This window comes from Meriones unguiculatus, chromosome 8, assembly GCF_030254825.1.
Source record: "Meriones unguiculatus strain TT.TT164.6M chromosome 8, Bangor_MerUng_6.1, whole genome shotgun sequence".
NCBI lineage: Eukaryota > Metazoa > Chordata > Mammalia > Rodentia > Muridae > Meriones > Meriones unguiculatus.
In genome coordinates this window covers 113,272,850-113,296,399 of record NC_083356.1, presented here as the reverse complement: position 1 = coordinate 113,296,399, position 23,550 = coordinate 113,272,850, and the positions used below count along the sequence as shown (strand labels likewise).

At 42.6% G+C, this 23,550-nt stretch overlaps 1 protein-coding gene across 4 annotated transcripts in view; it reads left to right on the top strand.

The window, feature by feature from the left end:
* Positions 1-23,550, top strand: part of Itprid2 (ITPR interacting domain containing 2) — a 79,898-nt gene that overhangs the window by 43,658 nt on the left and 12,690 nt on the right. For 3 of the 4 annotated variants that reach the window (XM_060390394.1, XM_060390393.1, XM_060390396.1), the window contains exons 2-11: positions 144-189; positions 3,436-3,485; positions 4,296-4,352; positions 6,082-6,121; positions 6,209-6,307; positions 7,452-7,660; positions 8,396-9,093; positions 15,183-15,255; positions 19,119-19,207; positions 21,138-22,337. In XM_060390394.1, the coding sequence (XP_060246377.1) occupies positions 144-189; positions 3,436-3,485; positions 4,296-4,352; positions 6,082-6,121; positions 6,209-6,307; positions 7,452-7,660; positions 8,396-9,093; positions 15,183-15,255; positions 19,119-19,207; positions 21,138-22,337 (2,561 nt within the window). Of the gene's footprint in view, positions 1-143; positions 194-3,435; positions 3,486-4,295; positions 4,353-6,081; positions 6,122-6,208; positions 6,308-7,451; positions 7,661-8,395; positions 9,094-15,182; positions 15,256-19,118; positions 19,208-21,137; positions 22,338-23,550 lie in introns of those variants that run through there. The other variant, XM_021643321.2, reaches the window with a different exon arrangement.

The window sequence follows — 23,550 nt, the reverse complement described above, 5'->3', positions numbered from 1 at the left end:
GCTCCGCTGGGTCGGGTGCCCGGAAGGCTCCGGGGCTGCCGGCTGCGCCCCGGCGGGTTCTCCTGCCGGGCAGCGTCGGGCTGGCACAGCCTCTGCGCCCCTGTGGGGTCCCTAACGGGCTGTCCCTTCGCTCTGCTCCGCAGGAAACGTGCCCAACGAGAAGATCGCGATATGGCTCAAAGACTGCCGGTGAGTCCCGCTCGGCCGGCCCCGGGAGAGCGAGGGGCCGCGCCGCTGGGTCCCCCCAGCCAGGGACCGGAAAGTGAGCCGGCCGAAAGCTTCCTTCTCTGAGTGAGCAGAACTGCAAGTGCTGTGCCCGCCGATTCTGTGGTTTACTTTATGGTTAGGACCTCAGCAGCCGGGGCGTGATGTCAGCAATGGATCAGAAACTAAAACAGGTCTCGGTGATGCTGCTTTGGCCGGCCTTGGCTTCTCTTGGAAGAATTCTGGTGTTTCGCAGGATGTTTTAGTTTTCTTTATTTTGGCATCGGCGTATCTGGCACGGAGTCATTTTCCTCTCTACGTGTTTTAGCGAAGTTTAATTTACTTAACTACTCTAACCGGGCTTTAAATTGGGTTGTGTGCCTTAAGTCTCCGGGGAGCTATTGTAGCTAGCCAGCGTGGTCCTTGGAGTTTTTAACTCCTTGGACACGGGTTTGTGAGGTGGCACTGGGATTTGCATGAGGAAACTGGAGCTTTGAAGGCTTTCAAACTGCAGGAGTCTGTTTAGTTTTATGCTTTGACAACCGGCACAAAAAAAAAATGTTTGATAAAATGCAGAGGAGATAGGTTATATTGTAAGTGAATCCGACTGTAGTGAAATGTGTTTCACTTTTGTCTTTCCCTAATTTATTTGCTCTTTGAAAAATCTTGGGTAAAGACTATAGCTTTTAAACTTTTGCTGGATTTTGCTTCTGGGCATATTATTGCTTTCTCAAATTATGTTTGTTCTAGGAATTATTTGGTTGTGTTTTTTTTTTATTTTTGAAAGTGATTCTTGTATGTGGTAGTAATTTTTGTCCCCTAAAGACAGACAGAATATTGCTGTCTCTGCATTAGTGAGCAGCTGGGGCCGTACTGATGGTTCACTGCACAGTTTTACCTTTTTTAGTGGTGTCTTAGACTTGTCGGAAATTTTATGGGATGTATAGACATTCCTGTCATAGATGACAGAGGCAAATATATTGTTTCAAGACATCTTTAGGCTAACAACCCAGCTCAGTTTAACTCAGGCCTTTACAGAGCACAGTAGGCTCTTCATCAGAATAGTGTGAAATTAGAAGGCTGAAATTTTAAGTGCATCTCTTCAGGACTTCTTAGGAGAAAAAACTTACAAAGCAGTGCCTTTGGGGTTTTCACAGCAAGCAGTGAGGAGGATAGTCTATCCTTACTTTGATTCAAGTCTTTAAAGTTTGCATTTTGGTCTTATCTTAAAATCCATTCCTGAATACAGTATTGGTGTGCCCTTAAAGTAGGTCTTCATATTCCTAGCATTTTATTTCAAGTGAATAGCCAAGGGTATTTTTTTTTTTTTTAATGTAAGAACAAGAGAAAAAAAATCACATTTAGAAAAGTAATTGGAATTGTGGAAGGATCATATCAAGTAGACAGGAAATAAATACATCTTTCAGGTAAATGCTGTAGGAGAATGCTGACATTAACCAGGACACAAGCTCGGTCCAGAAAATTCCAGAGGTTTTGTTGCTAGACTTAATGTGCACAGATTATGCACCTGCTGCCCCTCTCCTCATAGATTTCTTTCTTGTTCTTACACTTACCCCTATTCAATACACAAACAGTATTTGTTTCCTGGGAAAGTTAATGCTGGCTATTCTGTTAGGGTATTTGCAACAGCATTTTTTTAAATAGCAATTTGGGGTCCTTCTCAGAGTTGAATGTTAATGTATTTTGTATACTATGTGCAAATGATCTGAAGGACAGCATTTTCCTCCCTTCATAAATTCTGAAATGCTGTTTGCTCATTGCTATCCATATCCTGAGTGAAGAAGCCTTGCTTTTCCCTCTCCGGTGGAGTCTTTATTCTGACAGCTACTTCTTTTTCCATAACCAGATTGCTTGAGGTAATGTCTAGGAAGCGGGAGAGATTCTGGTTGAGGGGGGCAGGATATTTAGGCATGGAGAGCTGGGTCTGAAGAAGGCCAGTTGCGTTCTGCCTACTCACCATTCTCTGTTAGTGCAGTCCAACACTGGCGGCTGTGGGCGTAGAAAGGGTGTTTTGGCCCAACTAAGGGAAAAGCCAGCAGGAGAAAACAACAAAAAACAAAAACAAAACCCAAAGTTTTTTAATGACATAAAATTAAGGCTTAATCGAAATGTTTGCAAAACCCTAGAATTAGAAGTTTTAGCAATGCCCATGTCGTACTTGCTCATGGTACTTCTACATCTGGAAAGCACTAATTTTCAAGAACCGCCTTGCTTATGGATTTGCCCAGGTGTTTAATTGGCATTCAGTAGCATTTCTTTGAAACAGATACTTTCCAGGATGGATCCCACTTATGACGTAAATTGTTAACAGGTAGGAACTGTTACTGAGAAACTGAAGTCTGTATCACAGAATAGAACCTGCAGAGCAAAGGAATGTTTCTGTGATTCAAGTCACAAAACTAAGATGTTTTGAGAAAAGTAGAGATGCCTTTGTATTTGAAAACTGATTCGGAGACATTTGTGTTTGAACTACAGACATTCTGAAGAAAGTCAGCTTTGGCTGATCCTTAACTCTGATTCTAAGCTGAACTCAGGACTTCTCACAGTTAAGTGAGAAAGATGTGTACTTGCTGGAGCTTAGAAGCAGACAGTGCTGTTGAGGTGGCTCACCTCTGTCCTGTGAGAAAGGCTTCAGCTGAGGTCCAGCCTACTTGTTATGCTCTGAGCTGCCGGCTCGATTGGCATGCAAGAGTTAAGAACTCTTGAGCGTAGTTCCTAACTCCTGTAACTTTTCGTTTTAGCAGATGAAGTTGCTTACCACTGAAAATGTACTTTCTTCTAATCCAGCGTTTTTGTTGTTTGTTTCGGTAGAAGGGATTGAGGGAAACATTTTTTTAGCCTTGTGTCGCACACATACACAGACAGATAGACACACACACACTTTCTCCCCGCCCTCCTTCCCCCTCTAGCTTCTCTCTGTTTTTGCAAAGAAAATAACTATTCATATCGAGTGTTACTGCCATCCCGCTCTTAATTGCTGCGGAGCGAACCTGTGATTAAGTCATTGCTGGTGAACTGACTTGACAACAGGTACTTGCTTAGTTAGAAGGACACCACTTATGTAAGCCACTCACATTCCTGGTGTTTGGGGAGGAGCACTAAATTGATTGAGATGCCTGCTGTGCTATAATTCTAAAGTCAGGCTGTGCAGTGACAGTTCTTTAGATGGGTTCTCAGAAGACTGAGGCTTCTGTGTTTCTGTGATTACAGCACCCCTTTGGGAGCCTCACTGGATGAGCAAAGCGGTGGTACGCTGAAGGGTAAGAGATAGTTTTCTTTTTTAAAAAGTGAGAATCTTCCTTTGTCTTTTAGGTGAGAGTGTATATGTGCATTACAAAAGTAAGGCTCGTGTCTATAAAATACACCATTCTGAGCTAGACGCTCAAAGGGAAAAGTATTGTTATGATCCATAAAAGTACAGTAACTTTAAGAAACTTTTCACAATGTCATACTTATATTCTGATTCCCAGTGACATATTATAAAGACTGGTTAAATATAGACTATGATATGCAAATGTAAAGAAAATGCAAAATGAGGGAACTAGGTTAACTTTAGGGTAGCATTTCTTTGCTTACACTAACTGAAATTGCCACACCTAATTTTAACACCTTTGCAAGACAATATTCTCAAGTTCAAAGTACAACAAGAATGGACAGGTAATGAGTGACAGGGTGAGTAGGAAGTATCTACAGTGTGAGGAGACCGCAGCTTGAGGTCCTATATCGTGAAGGTGAGAAAGCACTGCTTGCTGTGAGACCTGGTTCTCTGTGGAGCTCTGGTGAAGTAGTTGATCTAATCAAATGTCTTCAGAGCATAAGAAATAGAAATGATGAGCCCTGAAATTCTGGAAATTTTACCTGGCTGCAGTTTCCTCACAACAGAGAAAAAATATGTTTGCTTTCTGAAATGATGTAATCTCAATAATTTTTGAGTGTATTCAGTTTGGAGGTATTTTCCTGTGCTTTGTGAAATACCTTGGTTGGTTGACTTGCTTAATTGATGACGTGGTACAGTAGCGCAGTAGAGCAGAGCAGGAGGGTGTGGTTTCTGACTTTTCGCACTGTTTCAGGTGTGCTTGTGAGGAATGGAGGGAGCTTTGAAGATGACTTATCACTGGGAGCTGAAGGTACGTTTGCTGAGGAACGGCCTCTCAGTGTGGCTTTGGTTCTCTCGAGGGACCTAGAACTCTGGGAGATACATTTAAAGCTCCCAACAGTGGCGCACATTCCCTGCCCTAACCTGTACCCTGTACGATTCCTGCCTGGATGCCTCTGAAATACCACAGCGACATCTTGCTGACTGAAATGCTTGGAGGAACTGTTTGTGACAAAACCATGGTGATAAAAATGAGAGGAAAACTGTTCCAAAAAAGGAAGGGAGCTTAAATATTTATTCAGAAGAAAACTAAGTTGAAGCTTCGCTTTACTTGAGGGAAGTTCACTCATGTCGCACAGCTGTGGCTTGTCATTCTCCTTATATTTCCCTCTTTTTTTCCCAGCGGTTAAAGATTAAAGGACGGAGACCAAATAGAGTTGGGAATTAGATCATTATGCTGGTGCCTATTTCAAGTCGCCTTAGCACTATAAAAGCATGTTGTTAAATTCTCTGTAGGTTCCCAATAAAAAGTTGGGTTTCTCCTTTTAAAGTTAGTTTCTTGGTGTTATAAGGTAGGGCTTTCACTTGGTCCCTCAGGTTTCACTGTGGAGCCAAAGTGGCCTTGAATTCCCCACGTAGCCTCAGGCTGACCTCAGATTCAGAGTGAGGGTTTGCCTCGTTGGTGCTGGGATTTCCGGTGTGAGCCACCATGCCCTACCCCACGTTGATTTTATTTCATTAGTGGAACAGGTTATTGGCAGCCTTTACAAAGAACTAAACATTTTATTAAATGCTTAAAAAATACAAGCTGATGAAGAGTGAATTTCTCCACTGAATTCAGTCTCCTTGATCCTTTTGTACTTTAACTGCCATTTGTAAGATGAGTTACTTATGTAGAGCATTCTAGCATCCAAAATTTAGAGTACATATATTCATTATCTCTGCATTTTTCAAGGAATAATTGAAAACATTAATTTTCAGCTTACAAGTCGGCATTCTTAAACATCTTGTCAGCCCCTTCTGAAGGGGCCTGCAGCGTCCCTGAGATCAGTGCTTTGATGTCTGCCCGGGAGGCTTCATGATATCAAATGGTAGTATTGGTAGGAAGTGCAAAGAAGAAAAAATCTTCTCACAGTTTTGCACATCAGAAATGAAAAAGTCAACTGCTAAAGTGGACATTTTTGTTATAATTCACTTGTTTTATTTTTCTGTAAATATGATAAAAGTAATTCTAAACCCTGGTTTCCATTTGCCTTGAACTTGTTAATCTAGGATAAAGCTGAGAGGAAGGTTTTAGAACACGCTGCACTGGAAAGGTGCAGAGCTTTTCATGTTAGGCACTAACCTCAAAAACACTTAAGAAACATGTGACTGTTGTGGTTCTGCTGAATGGCACCCAGTCACATTTACTCTTAAAATGTTCTTGATTGACAGCTTTGAAATTTAATAGCACCGCATATACCAGTTTATACCGCTTGCCTTCCTCATTATGCTTCAACCTGCTCCGGAGATGTGATTGATTATTTATAGATCTTTCTTTTTAAACACTTACATAGAAGTAGTTTTGCGTTGCCAGAAAGTATGAGCAACCTCCCAGAGCTGCTGGTCCAGTTCTTGCCTCTCTGCAGGGTAGCCTCAGCAGTGGCTATTTAACAAGCCAACCATGGCAGCTTGAGAACCTCTCTTCCTCGTGATTGTGCTATTGTTCTTCCAGCAACTGTGCTCTCCGATTATTTATTCATTTATTTTTTTACTTGCAGCCAATCACCTACATGAACCTGATGCTCAAGTTGAAAACTGGTATGTACCTGCTTGGTTCTGCTCCTTTCTAAAAGTGAAAAAGGATTGCAGATAATCAAGTTTCAAAGTATCTTCTTATATTTGTAGCAACAATATCTTGGCCAAAGAGAGAAGACTTCAGTTCCATCAGAAAGGGAGAAGTATGAATTCGACTGGGTCTGGGAAAAGCAGTGGTACCGTGTCGAGGTGAGTCCTGGTGACGCCGTGGCTCCGTGGTGTTCAAGTGAACCCGTCACCTTCTGGTCTTCGGTGCAGAGAGCATGAATCAAGGGAGCCAGGGCTTTCTCGACCGTCACAAGTGACAGGAGCTTCTTACGCAATAACCAGCAATCCCCGTAACCAAACAAACAAAAAGCAGCAACTGCTCAGAGCAGTGCTGGAATCTAGCAAGGAACGGTTAAAGTTACGCGCGCATTCCTGAAAGAGAAGCTCCATAGTGGAGTAGCTTCTCATTGTAAAGAACCAAAACCCCTGTGAGAGCCTCGTGGAACTGTGATACAGAAATCAGCGTAAACCTTCGTAGATAGTAGATTGACATTTAAGGCTAAATTTGTTTTCAACGTGTTAAACCAACGATCTTTAAAATGTACTTTAAATCAACCACCTGGGCCTGTGGAACCAGTTTGTAAATAGCTGTACAGATTACTGTATCATAACCTTTACTCTGAAGCAAATTGAACTGTCTTATACACATGAATCATCGCTGTTGTTACTCTCATTGAGCCCAGAGAGTGTGGGTTACCCCTGGAGTGAGATAGCAGGCTAACCTGGAATTCCAAGTCAGAGTTTCTCTTTATGTAACCCGTATCCTCCTCACCTTACTCCTCCTACTTCCTGAGTGGATGTGTAGAGAGAGCTGTAGGAAGCTCCACCCCTGCTTTCTGACCCTGGCTGGTATCCTTCATTGCTTCTCCTAAGATAGTTGCAAGGCGTAGGTTTCACAGCTGGGGCCTAGTCCCAAGGCTGTATGAGCTTCCTGAGATATTTTTCCTTGAAACTGTTCTTTTCTTATCATGCTTTGTCCAAATTACTTTTCTGGAGAATCCCTTAAAAATGACCAAAATAATAAGGTGAGGAGTGCCTTAGAGGGTCTGGTCTGTTTCACGATTGTAGGGATGAGGGGTCAGGGCTCTTGTTTCTGTTTTTCCAACCCCAGTACCCTCAGGAAATGCACCTGTGTATTCGTTTAAGGATGTGTGCGTGAGCGCACAGTGTCGGAAGACACTGAAGAGGTAAAGAACGGGTGACGACCGGACTGTGGGTTTACTGACAGAGCAGTGAGGACGGCAAGCACGCTTTACAGTTTTGTGCTCTTCTGCATTTGTTTCAGTGTCTCAGAGCTGCTGGAGCTTTATGAGGAAGATCCTGAAGAAATTCTATATAATCTTGGATTTGGACGAGATGAACCAGATATTGCATCTAAAATTCCTTCCAGATTTTTTAATTCATCATCCTTTGCCAGAGGCATAGACATTAAAGTATTTTTGAGTGCACAAATGCAACGGATGGAAGTAGAGAACCCAAATTATGCTTTAACAAGTAAGGTTTTTGATGTGTATTTTTTAAAAATTTAACAACTAGGCTATATGATCTTTGTTTTAGCACCTGACATTTAAAAAATTAGAGTAATAATAAAATAGCTCTTTCACTTATTCTGAATCAATTATTCTATTTATAGAAGTTATTCTGTCTGCCTTCCCTCATTAACTCATAATTTCTGTGCAGAACCTTGTATTTATTGCCCACTTTCATTTGTTCAAGAAAAAAGGAGGAGGGGAGGGCGCTAATTAAAGTCAGTCCATTTCAGGTGCTCTTATGGAATACTAAAATACTATAGTCACATGGGTCCTTTCCACTCCTTTCTCTGCTTGGTTATGCTCTGTCAAATACTGTTTCAAAACAGGATTTCTGCAAGGTTATTCATGGATCAGCCTTACGTGTCCTTTAATTCTATTACCCAGTTCAGTTGAGAATATATTCTGACATGTATTTTCTTAGCAGACATTTGGAACAGGCTTAAAGGAGTCTATGACCCAACAGTAAATTATAACTAGAGATTAATAGCTAGTTCTGGTATGTTCAATGCTATCATTTTGTGTGTGTGTGGTTATTTATATTTTTTTTTGAAGTATAAATTCTTTACAGCAAAAATCTTCTCCCTACCCTTTCAATGTAGTAGTTTGAATCTTCACTCAGAAAAAATAGAAATATTTGGGATCTGAATTCAATTACTAGAATTCTAAAAAGCATATAACTTCTTTTTTCCTTTTGTAGGCCGTTTTCGTCAAATTGAAGTACTTACTACTGTGGCCAATGCATTTTCTTCTTTATATTCCCAAGTCTCTGGTACTCCCCTGCAGAGAATTGGAAGTATGTCCTCAGTGGCCTCCACCAAGGAGGCAGCAGACTCGCCTCCTCCTCTGACGCGAAGCAACACTGCAAACCGCCTGATGAAAACACTATCAAAATTAAACTTATGTGTTGATAAAGCAGAGAAAGGAGAAGGGAGCCCTCCCACCGCTGGCGAGAAAGGAAGGAGTCTAAGTGTTTCACTATGTGAAGACGGTGGCAAGACTGATCCCAAGCTCCCGAAAGTTATAAAGAAGAAGGAGTCATCCTCAATGCTGGCCACGGTTACAGAAGAAGTCTCAGGTAGCTCGTCCACCATCACAGACAGCGCTGATGCTGACAGACTCTCTGACGAAGCAGACAGTACCATTAGCCACAAAATGGAAGGGGAACAAAGCAGAGAAGCTCCAAGTCAGGAGAATAAAGTGCTCTGGAGGCCTGTTGTCACCGGTGCTGACTCAGGTCACGATGTGAGCATGTGCGGCCCAGGTGAGCTGGAGGGCAGCAGTGAGCTGAAAAACACCCATGCATCCAGGAGTGAGAAGGAGCCCTGTGCACCCCTGGCCATCCCATCCATAAGAAATATAATGGTGCAGCAGAAAGACTCCTTTGAGATGGAAGAGGTAGGCAAAAGATTTCCTGACACCACTTTGTAAGTAAAGAGCCAAGAATCAAAGCTCCAGGAAGTGTTTGTAAAATGGGAGGTTGCTAACAGACTCACAGCTGTGGGAGCTCGTGCTCCCGTTGACTTTCTTGTTTTATGCTTTCCACACCAGAAGTGTGTGCTGTGGAGCCCCTCAGGCTCAGCTGTCATCTATCAGGTCACATTTTATCTGCAACCACTTTTTCTCAAGCCCAAGATTTTGATGTCAGAGAGAGCCCTGAGAGTAGACATGCAGATCCAAGTCAGTATTGTATAATAGTGACAATTCTGAAATCACACTGGTTTGAAGTTCAGTTTTAAGGGGTGACCAGTGACCAGCATGAGGACACCTTATGAGCAGATAGTGGCAATGGTGTGTCCCTGAAAGGGGCTGTAGAAGGCTGCTGAGGCAGGTATGTCAGTCCAGATTAACAGCTGGTGACTTTATTGTACCCATTCACACTCCCACTGCTTCACATAAAGTCTGAATTAAAGGAGGTGTCCCTGCTCAGGAGGTGCACCCAGACCTCCTCGGCCACAGGGGAGGATCCCAGGGCTCAGCCCTGGTCCAGGGCAGGCTCCTGCGCTGCGGGAGGCCTGTGCCCAGCCTGAGGAGCAGTGGGTGGAAATTGCTGTGTCATGTTCAACAGGAAGAGGCTGGGGTGTATGTGTGTGCACAATGTAGTTTTTCCTGTTGAAAGTGTGGAAGATGGTCTCCGGCGGTGGCACCCACTAGGCTGAGTCACACTTTCTCAGGGTGAAGAAGGGAGTGAATGCTGGTGCTCATAATGTTTTCTTAGCAGAGTTCTGCATCCAGCATGCTAGGGAAGATTTCACTCAAATTTCAGTTCCTGATCGAGCTGCTTATGTTTTTTGGTGGCTTTTGGGATTTTTGTATTAATTATGCCTAAATACTAAAATGAAGGGGGATAGAAGAAGCCCTTTGTAATATGGTATATTTTTCTTGTAGGCTATTTTTCTTAAATATTCATATTTCCTTAAAAGTCTATGTTTCCATTCTTTTAATCACTAAAGTAATTTGTGCCTTAGTCCTGTGAGTATGGAAGAGAACTATGAATATCCTGTTAAAACCCCTGGCTGTGTCCTATTGGTTTCTGTTAAATGCTGTTTCGTCCAACTATTCTTAACTGCTGAGTGTGGGTTCAGACCTTCTCTGGGTGCTCTCCTCTGTGCTGAGTGGATCCAACAGCATCCATACTGTAGCTCTGTACTGCCCTGAACAAACATACAAATTAATCAGTAGCTGACAACCTCATGTTGGTAACTCATGTGGACAGTGGTGAGTTGACAGTGTCCTTTTTGCAATTTCTAGGATTTTCAAGAATTCATGAGTTCTAAGCAAAAGCGCAAGTGGCAGGTATCGGAAAGGGTTCAGATAGCATACACAAAAGGTCCTTAATTAACACTTATAAAGTGATAGTTTGGTGACAGTTACCTGCCAAAGTCATAGAACTTTTCATCTGCGCCCTCTGCTGGCAAAACTGTTAACGACACTAATGTGAACCTTTTTGGAATATTAGATATTTGGAGTGTGTGTGTGTGTGTGTGTGTGGCATATGTGCAATACTAGCATCCAGAAGATTGAGGCAGGATGAGCATGAGTTTGAGACAAGCTGAAGCTACATACATGTTCTAGGCTAGTAGCCTGGTATACATAGTGTAATGGTTTCTCAGATAAATAAACAATTATTTTGTCAACTTTGCCTATTGTAAATAGAAGAACCTTAAAGATAATGAATCCTTTCTTTCTCATACCTGTTTAAAATATGCATTAAAACCGCTGAGAATTGTGTTTTTCTGTTTGGAAACTTCAGAGACGTGTACAGAACAATGGATAAAGCAGGGAAATGTGTTATTTTCATTTCCTCTTAGGCATGTTATGAATTGTACTAACAGACAAAGAGAACAGCCCTTGTGAGGCCGACTTACATCCTAAAAAGAGTAGCTTGCGTGCTTTTCTGGGAGACTCCCTTTGTTTGGGGTCTGATCCCCGTAGAGAATGTTTGTGCCTGTGTGAGCAGCGAGTACAAGTTAGAGTTCTCTCTCAGAAAGCCAGCTCTCCATCAAAAGGCACAGCAGCTCTGACTAGGGTCTGGCTCTGCGGCCGAGACTGTCTCGTCAGCCCAGACAGGAGGTAAGACCTGACAGTAACCAGGACCCAAGGGGGAGGATGCTTCAGTGTGAAGAGAGCTAAACAAATGACAAGACTGATACAGTCCTAAGAGTATCAAAGTGGCTGGTTTTTGTGTTTAAGAAGTGAAAAAGACAAAAAAATCTGTAGACTGTTTTAGTTAAAAGTCAGCCTGCCTTCTAAAAATGTTTTAGAATGCCCCGAGGAGCCAAAAATTCTAAATCCTTTCTCATTTTTTGGTTGGGGTTTGGGAGAGGATTTTAACTGTTTTAATTTTTAGTGGCTTAGATGGACTTTTTGGTTTCTTTTTGTTGGCTTGTTTACATAGCACTGTAACTGGAGTTAGACAGGAGTCTTGACTGTTTCACAGCTACAGTGTTCCTGCTGAAGGACACCTGCTGTGTTTGTGGATAGCTGTGTCTGGTTGGTGGGAGGAGCCTTCTCCTGTGTGCGGGCAGGTCCTCTCTGTGCTGATGAACATTTTAGATGCACTTGGCAGTTGAGCACAGGTCTTCTCCCTGTGCTAATGAACCATTTAGATGCAATTGTGCACATGTGCTCTTTCCTGAGCTGCCAAAGTAACTTTAATATCCTTCCTTAGTACTTACTGTTGTACTTAACTAGTCCAGCTTATTACTTTTAGCTCCTAAGTTTTAGCGTTTATTCTGTTTATTGATCTAGTTCAAATAATTCCAGATCAAGATCAAATAATCCAGATCAAATAATTTCAGATCAATTCCAGATCAATTTCCTCAAGTATTTGAGGGAACAGTGGCATTTTTCCTCTGGCCTTGTAAGTTTGGCTGTGAATTTTGTTTCTTTAGAAAGATTTTGCTATTCAGCCAATCTTGAACTCACATTGCTTCTCCTGCTTCAGCCTCCCAAATTTTGTGATTCAGGCATGTGCTTCCATGCCTGTTCCTATGTGTAGCTTCTGAAAATACAGATAGGAATTCTAATAGTTGCTATCTGCCATGATACCCAAATCTCAAATAGTCACTGGATTTGCTACTTGCTTTTTTTTTTTTTAATCTAAAATACTGAGTCCTTTTAAAAATTACAAAATTACGTAATGGTGGAAACAAACTGTGTGTGTTGTGTATTATAAAACGTAGCAGTTTTCTTTAAGATAACGTAGAAGTAATTGCAGAAACATAGACTAGCACAAAGGTTGTTTGCCATGCTCTTCCTCCCCTTACACTTCCTGGCACTTAGATGCCACTTCCCAGCAGTGGCTTTCATGGTCTCTTTGAGGGATGTCAGAGCATCTCTGGAGGTGGACTGGCATCTGCAAAGGAAGCTGAGAGGAATCTGCTGTCATGGGTCCCTTGCAGCTACTTTAGATCAATTTAAGGACCTTGGTAGAAAAGTTATACAATAACCTTTATCATATAACTTCAAAATCAGATAATTTTCACAGGTAACTTCAGAAGCCGGTAAATAGCATTAGGAAGACTTGAACTCAGGTCTGGCTCCTCTTACTGGCACCATACAGTTGCCATGGAACATGGCGGGTGCAGATCAGCGAACTGAGTGCACAAGAGCTCAAGTTCCTGTCACAGTCCCATACAGCTTCCTGGCTAGACATTCTATGATTTATTCTTCCTCTCTGACTCTCTGTCTCTGTCTTTCTCTCTCTCACTCACTCTCTCTTTCCTTTGTGATACAACACAGAACTATACCTTGTAAGACTCTAATTTAAATTTTATTTCAGCATTATTTGCTCTTTCCCATATATAAAATGCCGAGTGATTACTGTCATCTTGATCCTGAGTGGAAGGCTTTGATGAGAACTGCTTTCAAAGGGTGCTGCTCTCAAGAAACCCAAAGCCATGGCAGCCAGGCACCGGTTCAGAAAGCTGGCCCCAAACGCTCGGCCTGAGCAGCTTCTTAATGTCTTCCTTTTATTATGGAAAGTTTTGAACTTATCTAAAGTTTAAAGAATTATATGATGAAACCTGTTACTTATTATTCAATTCAGTTATGTTTGATTATATTTTCTAAACCTTACGCAAAGCTGCCTGTAGCATAGGGCCAGTTTACCAGCACAGCACTAGGAAAGCTTGCTGTATAGATTGTGATTCTGTATTGGCATCATGATTTTCCACTCAGAGCTGACTTTTGCATAGTTGTGACCAATAATAAAAGCTAAGAACTAAGCCCTTACTCACAGTCTTAGTACTGTAAGATTTTGCTGAGTGACAATGGTCTCCCTGACATTAACAGTTGTGTAAGCATGACCCTTTCCGCTGTTGGTGCCCGTCATGCACTGAGGAAGGGCTGTGAAAGATTTTCTCCTAGAACGAATGCTGGCTGGCCAGAGAATGCAGCATGCTCTTAGATCCACACCACTCTGTGGTCACTTTATCTCTCAGGAAATAGAACATTTGGTAACCCTACATTTCAGAGGAATTTGTTGTGTCTAACCTAAGATTCTTAAACTATAAATAGTTATCTGGGTTTCTTCTGTACTCATTCAATCTAGGTACTGATTTTTTTTTTTTTTTTAAGAAATCTCTTTATTAGACTGGGCCTGAGTAGCAGCTAATAATAGGCTTTTGTTGAATATAAAAAGAAAATGTGTCCTGGTCCTTTGCACTGACAACAATGGCTTTCCGCTTGAAATTGTATCTGCTGCTTTGAATAATATAATTTTTAAATAGTAGCACAAAGTAGCAGAGCTTACTTTCTTTGTGTCATACTCAGATGGTGTTAAATGGTCGTTGCTTTCATTTTCTTCAGGCCATAACTGGAGGTTCATGAACAGCATAGCATAAAGTCAACACAAATCACAAATCCCTGAACTGGGGAATTGTAGCACTAAGCTTTGTGGTAGCATGTGTGTGTATGATATTTCTATGTGTGTACTGTTTTTGTGTGTGTGTGTTGGGTTTGTGGGTGTGTGTGGCGTGTGTGATTTGTGGGTGTGGTTTGCGCGTTGGCTTTCTGCTCATTCCCATGGGATTTTTCTTATTTTTTAATTAATTCATAGCTGAAATTCAGGGTTCAAACTAAAAGTTTTTTTCCTATTTGCATATTGATTTGTTCAAGATGGAAAACCTATGTTTGGCCATTTTGCTCACTTTTTTTGTGGTGGAGTGGTGGCAATTAACATATGCCTCTCCCAAGTGTTTACTCTTGATAGTCACACTAGAGTAGCCAGCTGGTGTGCCATAGAGCAAGGGTGGCATTTAGAATCAAAACTTTCTAAATAACGATATAGTTGTGCAAGTAGAACAAAGATAGGCAGTTTTTGTAGGTTTGGTACTTCCATTAAATAGAAATTTTAGAGAGATTTTCATAGGTCAGACTTTTTAAGATTCTAGTTGTACTAAGATTACCCTTTCACTTAAAATACCAGTATGTCTGGTAGTTATCAGGCTGGGATGTTCTTATACATGAGTGACAGTTGATGCCTCAAACTCGGAGACTTCAGAAAACTCAGCACTGGGAGCATGGTGTCCTGTTTTCATAGATACCAAACTCGGAGTTGTCTCAAATATGACTCAGTCATTGCCTCCCGTGATGCACAGATTAGCATCTTCCTCAGATCAGAACTACTTTAACGGTCAACATTCGGGGCAACTTCCTGGTATGGGCCATGTTTCACATCTTTTCAGAAATGAAGTTGTTAAATGAGGAGTTTGCTTACAGCTTATATAAATGCAGCTCCTTTATATACGTGCAGCTCCTTATATGTTATTTTTCTCGCCCAGCTACCGAGGTGGAGTGCTGCATTTCAGTGGGGGAAGTGGGCCAGAAAACTAAGCTGTGGGACATGTTGGCAAGTTTGAGATAAAATGTCTACAGAATGTTTGGCACACTTTAGATAGACTGATGTGTTCCGTGATAACCATCAAAATATACTGTCCTTTGCCATAGATTCTCTGTTTTAACTACATAGGGTTCTCTTTTAGGTTCAGAGCACCGAGGGAGAAGCACCTCACGTGCCAGCCACTTGCCAGCTAAGTCTTTCGAAGTCAAAAAGAGGTAAGTGGACCACTGCCCACTCTAAGCACCCATTGTCAGCTGAGAAGGAAAGGGTTTATCTGTCAGTGTATGCAATAGATATAAGGGTGAAAGATGAGGATACAAGATGGGGTGAGTTTTATCATCATATAAAATGATATACATTTTTCGAATTTTTATGGGGGAAACTTTATTGTCATATGTTAATACTAGATTGTTTATCCTGTAATGACCTCGTTCCCCTAGTCAGGCTGCCTTGTCTGGCCTCAGTGGGAGAGGATGTGCTTAGTCCTGCTGTGACTTGAGGTGCCAGGGTGGGTTGGTACCACTTAGGGCCCCCTTCTTTGAGAAGGAGAGGGGAAATGGAGGGGGCCATGAGGGTAGTGCTGGGAGGAAAGGGGAAGGGATCAGGCTGTAAAGTGATTTTTAAATTAAAAAAAAACCATAAATATTAAAAAAGTATTTGGTTGCTCTAAATATTTTTCCAATCTGTACATGGACTGAAGCAGATTAAGACTGCTGTTCCATTGTTGGGACTGAAAACTTTTGTTCTCTGTCTCTGGCGCTCTTCATGCACACACCACATGCACTATAACCCACTGTCAGACTTCACGCGCAATAGTTAAACCAGTTAAATAAAAACTGTAGATCAAAGGTGAGTGGCTGCAGATACCACTCTTCTCTTGAGTCATTAATTATTGACCAGAGAACCTTTGGATCCATTCCTTACACTTTTGACTTGCAACTAGAAAATGCCGTTTGGTTTTAAATTACAAAGCTTTTGATATTTAGAGCAAGAAAGAGGAAGAAGGTAAATGACCACTGAAGGTAGGACTGTTTATTTTTAAAACTTTATACATACCAAACCACCCCCCATTTTGTTTTTGTTTTTGTTTTTTTTAACAAAAATGTATATGTATGTTCTAAGAATAGAAAATTATATCTTTGTGTGCCTGATCTGATGTCTGCAATCCCCCGAGAGACAGTTGGCATGTGGCTTTTCTTTCATTGCAGGACAGTATTGAAGAATAGGGGCCCCTAGTCAGATGGCTCTAGTCAGACACAAAAGGCCCCTTCCCGTTGGATTTTCTTTCTTTCTTAAGTCCATAAATAAATACATCTGTCTTTAGGCGTAAAGTGATGCTTATGTCTTTGCCTTAGGTGCGTAGGCAAGGGCCTGTTGGTCAAAGCAACTAACTTGTCATGTGTCAGAGGAGGGTAAAGTACAGTGAATTTGCTGTAGGTTGTTTTAGGAAAGCTCTGAGCAATGGGGAAGATGTCTCCAGTTTACTGTCAGCCCTGAGTTTCTCATGCTTGCCGATCTTCAGTGTCTTGCTTGTGACACTATGTGCAAAACTATTAGCATTTGTGAATAAATCTCTTATAAAGTTACAGTAAAAGAGTTTTGTATATGCAGTCATGATAAAGGAGGACAGGAAAGAGGACATTTTAACTGCTTTGGAAGGCATCCTGTGGAATGCCAACGACTGGGCATTCTTTCAGAATTAGGATCACCAACAGGTACTCACGTCACAAGCTACTGAAACAAGGCAGGGCTTCGTGGTAGGACGTTACAGGAGTACTCCTCCAAGCTCAGGTGCAGGGACTCATTCTTGTGCCATAGAGGGACCAGTGGCTCAGCACGGCTGCAGCCGAGAGATTACAGGGCAGCGTCACACAGCCTAGGAGTCCACCACTGTTCTTGTGCAGAAGCCACGGTCTTCATGAAAAACCAGACGAGACTACACTGATTTTGTTCATGTTCTTTGATGCTAAAGAGATGGTTTCGTGCTTTGTTTTGATACTTAAATGCTGCTTCTAACTTTTAAATTAATGTAATAATCCAATGTTTCCAGAATTGAGGATTAATCCTTCTTAAGTCTAAATTTCTCTAGTAAAGAAGTATGGTTTCATTTTATAAGCTTTACTTCTTTTATCAGGATTTTGCTTGCATGTATGTCCATGCACTGCTGGTGTGCCTGGTGCCCACAGAGGCCAGGAGAGGGTGTTGTTTCCCCTGAAACTGGAGTTACACTTGTTTGTGCACCACCATATGGGTGCTGGGAGTTGAACCAAGGTGCTCCGAAAAAACTGGTGCTCTTAACTGCTGAGCCATCCCTTCAGCCCAGAGAACTATGTCTTTTGTGGAGCTGAAACACCTTAGACTTGAAGAAAGCTGTTTGTTTACTTTTAGACAAAGCCTTTACCTTTAGCTCAGGCACACTATACTCAAGCTCCACTTGAGTCTCTTGGGCTATAGATGAGTACAGCAGTGTCTCTGTGATTTGTGGCCTGCATAGTCTACACTGTCTTTTAAACTGTTACTCCCATAATGCTCAGCTCCTAGGGGCACTGGTCCAGACCTTAGATTCTATTCTGCTGCACATTGAGCAGATCTTTGAAGAAACTGAGTCTGACCTAGTTACTCTGGCTTCCCTGATATAGAAGGTCCCCTTTTCCAACCACGTAGTCACTTTAACCTACAGGTCATTTCTATAACTGCATAATTGTTGTTGAGAGTTACCACTGAGTCATTGCGCAAACATTGGCGTGTTGTTCTACATACAGAACATTAAGAATAAATAAAGTTCCTGTCCTCACGGGCTCACAGTCTAGTTATAAAGCAAAGCAAAACAAATGACATGGAGCACCAGTACAGTGACAACTGCTCTGACATAGTTTGCGAGTCACTTTGGATGAATGTAATACCCAGTTAGAACTGGTGGTAGCAGTTTATTACAATTCAGTTTGATAGTTATCCCAGCATTTCTAGGTTTGGTAAGGATATGGATCACTTCTTTAACTCATCAGACAGCTTTGTTAAATCATAACACTGTTGCAGGATTTTTCTCAGGACAAAGTCACTATTTCATGAACCCTAAAACTCCAGTGGAATGTTTTTAAACTCAAGTGAACTTTAACTTTGGATTTTATTTACTCACATTGTCTGGATCAGATTAGTGATCAACACTGTGTTTAGCCTGTTGCTTTTGGAATTCTGCAAGACTCTCCTGTCTCACTTATCCTTGCAAATGTGCTGGCTATAAAGTCCCCCTTGTGGTCATTCTAACGTGGATAGAATGTCATCTTGCTTGCTGTGCTTAGCATCTTTCTTATATGTACATATACTTATCCATATGTCTAGAAATTAGAGCTTTCAGCACTCAGGGAGGCAGAGGCAGGCAGATCTCTGTGAATTCAAGGCCAGCCTGGTCTACGAAGTGAGTCCACGACAGCCAAGGCTACACGCTACACAGAGAAACCCTATCTCAAAGAAACAAACAATAACAACTACAACAACAAAAAACAGAGAGAGAGAGAGAAAGAGAAGGATAGAGCTTTGTGACATAATAATAAAGATGTTTTTGGAGTTTATAGTATTATATGTTAATTGAATGTCACTTCTGTGTAATTGTTATGAAAAAAATCTTAATATAAATACTTGTACCATAAACACTAGAGATATTTACATATATTTCAAATGATTTAGTTTATATAAGCCTTTAATTTCATTCTTTCATACTAGAAAGATACAGAACCTTTTTAATGTATTCTACACACAAATTTCTAATTTCACTTCTTAATCATTTTGTAGGTTTACATAATGTAAATTTTTATTCTTATTTCATCCATTTTTTCTCTATGGTAAGACTTAATTGGATTTATCAAATCCATTACCATTAGAGCTTAATTAGCAAGTGAGTGCTGAGAGTCTGATAGAAAATCTGATTCGCTTTTACTTGGACGTGAGTTACTTGCTGTGCTTTGCAGCCATGATTTTTCAGAAGCAATTTGTGCTGCTTTCCTGGGTGTCTCTCTATGCCGATGGTGCTGCCATTGCGGCCCGTGCAGGGTTTTTGTTAAAGGCGTGTTTCCACCGACAGATCATCTGTTGCGAACTGCAAGTCAGCACTCCGACAGCAGCGGCTTTGCCGAGGACTCCACAGACTGCCTCTCTCTCAATCACCTGCAGGTACAGTTTGCGGTATTAATTGGCGCTTTCACTAGTGTCCTCATTTTAAGGCAGTCTGTCTGTGTGTCTTATTGTAAGGTGGTCTATCATACGGAAATAGGAATAAAATGTCTGGAATGTAGAACTTGGCCGAGTATTTGATTATGAGTTTCAGGTTTTACTTATTCATGAACTGTGGGTATTTAAAAAAAAAAAAATCTTAGTTTTATATTACTAGTGACTAAATTACTTTGGTTATTAAATTGCTTGGTCTGGTGTTTTTATTATTTTCTTGTAGTTATTATATTCCAGTATTTTATAATAACTTTTGTTTAATTTTAAATTCACATTCCTGCCAATTACACGGCTTTTATGGAAACTGTATTAGGTACCCTAGAAAGCAGGTTCTTACTTATCCTTGAAGAGTGGAGGTGGGTGGGTGTGCAGATTCCCAGACTACACAGGAAGGGTGTTCAAATGTCTTTAATAAAATTTGAAAATTAAAATAAGAAAAATAGGGAGATTTCTAGAAACATGGCATCTGAAGGCAGGAAACACACCCAAGAGACACAGGAAGAACCCGTCAGGTGGGTGGAGGGTGCACAGAGTCCGCCTCAGGTGAAATCGGGTGACAGCAGCAGAGGGGTAATTTCTCTGCGGTTCTGGCCACTAGCAGGCTGCCCATGTCCCCGTGAGCAGCCTGTGCTCAGGTGCATGTGGGTGAGCCAGAGTAGACACAGCGTGTTACCAGGAAAAGAGTTAGGAACATAGTGGGGGTGTAGGGGAGCTGGAGTGGGGAGCTGGGGTGCAGTTGTTGTCAGAACTCATTGTATTCATGCATGACATTCTCAAGAGAAGAAAAGCTATAAAACAAACACTAAGGAGAACTCTTCACATTAAAAGGGAAAAAGGATAACCACTAATATGAAAACTTACTGATAAAGGCAAATAGGTATCTGTCCCCCAAGTTGTAATTCCTTGACTTAAAACTTGCAGCTGTGTAATCCTGCACAAGTGGTGTTTGTTGCCTAGAAACCTTTGGTTGCATGTCTCACGATTCGGACAGTAGCAGGGGATGTAGCCCACGGCGTGCTCCTGGAGTGAGTGGGCAGGGCTTCTCCTGTGCTGTGGGTCAGGGTTTGATGGATACTGGGCTTTGAGTTTTTGCACTCCATCATGTTTACAGAGTGGCTGTCTGCCTCTCTTGTACTTATACAATCTTGTTTCCTGCTTTTTAGCATTCAATAAACTCCATGACACTCAATTTCTTTTAAATAAAATAAGATTTATTCTAGAGGATTTTGCTTGCCTGTAAGTTAATAAAGGTGTTTTGAGCATACTTAAGACAGAATGGGCTTAGATCTGATACTTGTCAGGTTATGTGTATTAAATTCATAGTAAATAAAGAATAATGGAGTGCACAAAAGATGGGCAGTGGGAAGAGGGTATGTAGCTGTGATGAAATAAGCAAGACAGCCCGAGGTATGTGCCATGATGAAGAAGGAAAGATAAGACCTGTGACTAGGCTTTTAAGTAAGGATGACAGCTTCTTTGAAGGTCTCCCTGCAGCAGCATAGGAGGGAGGGGCTTACTAGAAGAGTTTGATCCAGAAGACCCTGGGCTGAAACTGCTGAGAGGCCTCCTCTCCTGCAGCAACATGATCACAAGTTTGGCTAGCTGTGGGGAAGGGACATGATTCCTTTCAGAATATCAAGACGGTGGGGAGAACTAGGGAAAGTATAGCTATTAGGGAAGAAGATTAAGAAATTTTTGTCCAACTCTGAGTCATTTTCATGTGTTGGACAGGAAAGTTATGAAAAGTAGATCTGAGACCATCTTGATGAGCAAGTAGGAAGGGATGTAGAAACTGCAGAACAGCTACAGGGGGAGAGCTCTGATCCAGACACAGTGGTAACTCTGTTCCCATCCTCCCAAATGTTTGCCTCCACAGGTTCACGAGTCCCTGCAAGCCATGGGGAGCAGCGCTGACAGCTGTGACAGTGAAACCACTGTCACATCCTTTGGTGAAGACCACGTGACTCCTACAGCACAAGACCAGCCGTATTTTAATGAGTCGGAGGAGGAGTCTCTTGGACCAATTCAGAAAGGAAGAGCAAAAGGGGCTGCTGACAAGAGAAAAGCAGATAACCAAGATTTCCCTCAGTGTGACACTGCAGAGGACACTGGGAACAAAGAGTCCATGAGCAGTTCAGGTGACCCTGGCCCTCGGACAACTGAAGCGGAGGAGGGTCCAGCTCCAGCACCCGCCACAGAGCTCTTTTGGGAAGGGAGTGGAGACAGTGATGTGGAGAGGAGCAGCGAATGTGAATTTGCCCAGTACACCACACACCATATTCTCAAGTCCTTAGCTTGTATTGAAGCTCAGTGCAGCGGTGTGAGCTCTGAGAAGAAAACTGAGCTTCCCTCTTCTGTGGACAGAGTGAATTCTGCCCTGCAGAGAGCTCAGATGAAGGTTTGCAGTATGTCTGGACAGAGAGTAGGGCGTAGCCTAATAAAATCAGCGGATATGTTGAAACAGAGGTACTTGCTTGCAAAAGCTGGCTATCCTCTGAGAAGGTCTCAGTCTCTGCCCACCACCTTACTGAGCCCAGTCAGGGTTGTGTCTTCTGTCAATGTGCGCTTATCTCCAGGGAAAGAGACCAGGTGCAGCCCACCCTCCTTCACCTACAAGTACACCTCTGAAGAGGAGCAGGAATTAGAGAAGCAAGTGACTGAGCATGATGGCCAGTCTTTGGTTAAATCCACCATTTTCATCCCCCCATCCTCTGGGAAGAGAGAAGCAGCCCCTCAGAGTGAGGGGACCCGGCTGGAGGAGAGCCTCCGGGGAAGGCTTGGCCCCTGCCCAAAGTTTGCTCCCATCTCCCAGTCCACCTGCTCCCTTCACTCTGCCCACTCTGAGTGGCAGGACAGGCCGCTGTGCGAACACATGAGGACTCTGAGTGCTCACAGTGTCCCCAGCATAGCAGGTGCTTCGTGCAGTGCCTTCTCTTCTCCTTTCTGCTGTCCCTATTCACGTAGGCACGCTGCCCACCCATACAGGGCATGCCCTGTGAACCCTCCTTCTGCCATAGAGATGCAGCTGCGAAGAGTGTTGCATGATATCAGAAACTCACTACAGAACCTTTCACAGGTAAGATAAGGGGATTCTTGTATTTTATTATTCTGGATTCCTCTTAATTCACCTCGGCTTACTTTCCTACATGCCCGCACTTGCCTGCACCCGCCCTCCTAGACACACCCCTCCTGTTTTGTGGGGGCTGCTGTGTCCAATCCTGAACAAAGTTAATTGCATTGCTGAGAATCAACTCTGTGGAGGAATTGTTTCTGGTGTTTTCTTCTTTCAGCCTTCCCTCCCTTCTCCTTGTCTAGAACCTTAGAGTGTCCTGTTAAAAAGTGTCTCCCTTCTCAGTCCTTTTTCTCCTTTTCTCTGTCATTTGGATGTGCTGATCTAATTTTCTAAGTCTCTTGTTGGCTCCAGCGGCTCGGTGTTCTCTTGGTTCTTGTAGCTCTCTGACTAAACTTTCCTGTTCCCTGCTCACCTCTGGCACAGACCTACTCTCTTTCCATGGGCTCAAAACTGGAACCGCTTCGCAGAGAGTCAGGTAAAGTGTGGGTTCTCAGTGCATGCCACCTGTTACAGTGATGGTGGACGGGAGGCCACTTGGGTAAAAAATCCAAGTTGCAACTTTTCAGAGGATAAGACACCATTTTAAAGACTACCCTTGTGCTCCTGACAGCTACCCTCACGGTTTGCAGCCTCACCAGAACCTAGCCATTTCTCCTTCCTCAGAAAGCACAGCTCTGGCTGTGACTGAGCTGTTGAGCATTTCTGCCATGCTCCTGTGCGGCTGGGGACTACCGGAGCCCTCTGTGTGTACATCTGTTGGGGGCCTTTCCAGGCCAACCACTGCAGCTGTAGTTTGCTGGCCATGATGTCCCAGCAGCAGTGATAGAGCCCGCTGTGTGTACATCTGTGGGGGGCCTTTCCAGGCCAGCCTGGCACTGCAGCTGTAGTTTGCTGGCCGTGATGTCCCATCAGCAGCTCAGCGATAGACCTCCGCCTCCCCTCACCCAGTGACGGACACCTGCAGTCACTGTGCTTAGGAGTGTGCTAGGGCTTCTGGGCAGCAGGGCGCTCAGGGCTGTGAGGATTCTTGAACACATCCCTTGGGTGGAAGGTGGGTGTTTTGTTGCTGTTTTCCAAGTGTAGGACTCTGTCCTTGCTGTTCTTTTCATGAGCTTCAAAGTCTTAATAGTGTGGAAAGCTCAGCCCGTATCACCATTGTAGGCATCCTTACCTATATGCTTGTAGGTAACTTTTGCTTTTCATGATACAGCCCCTG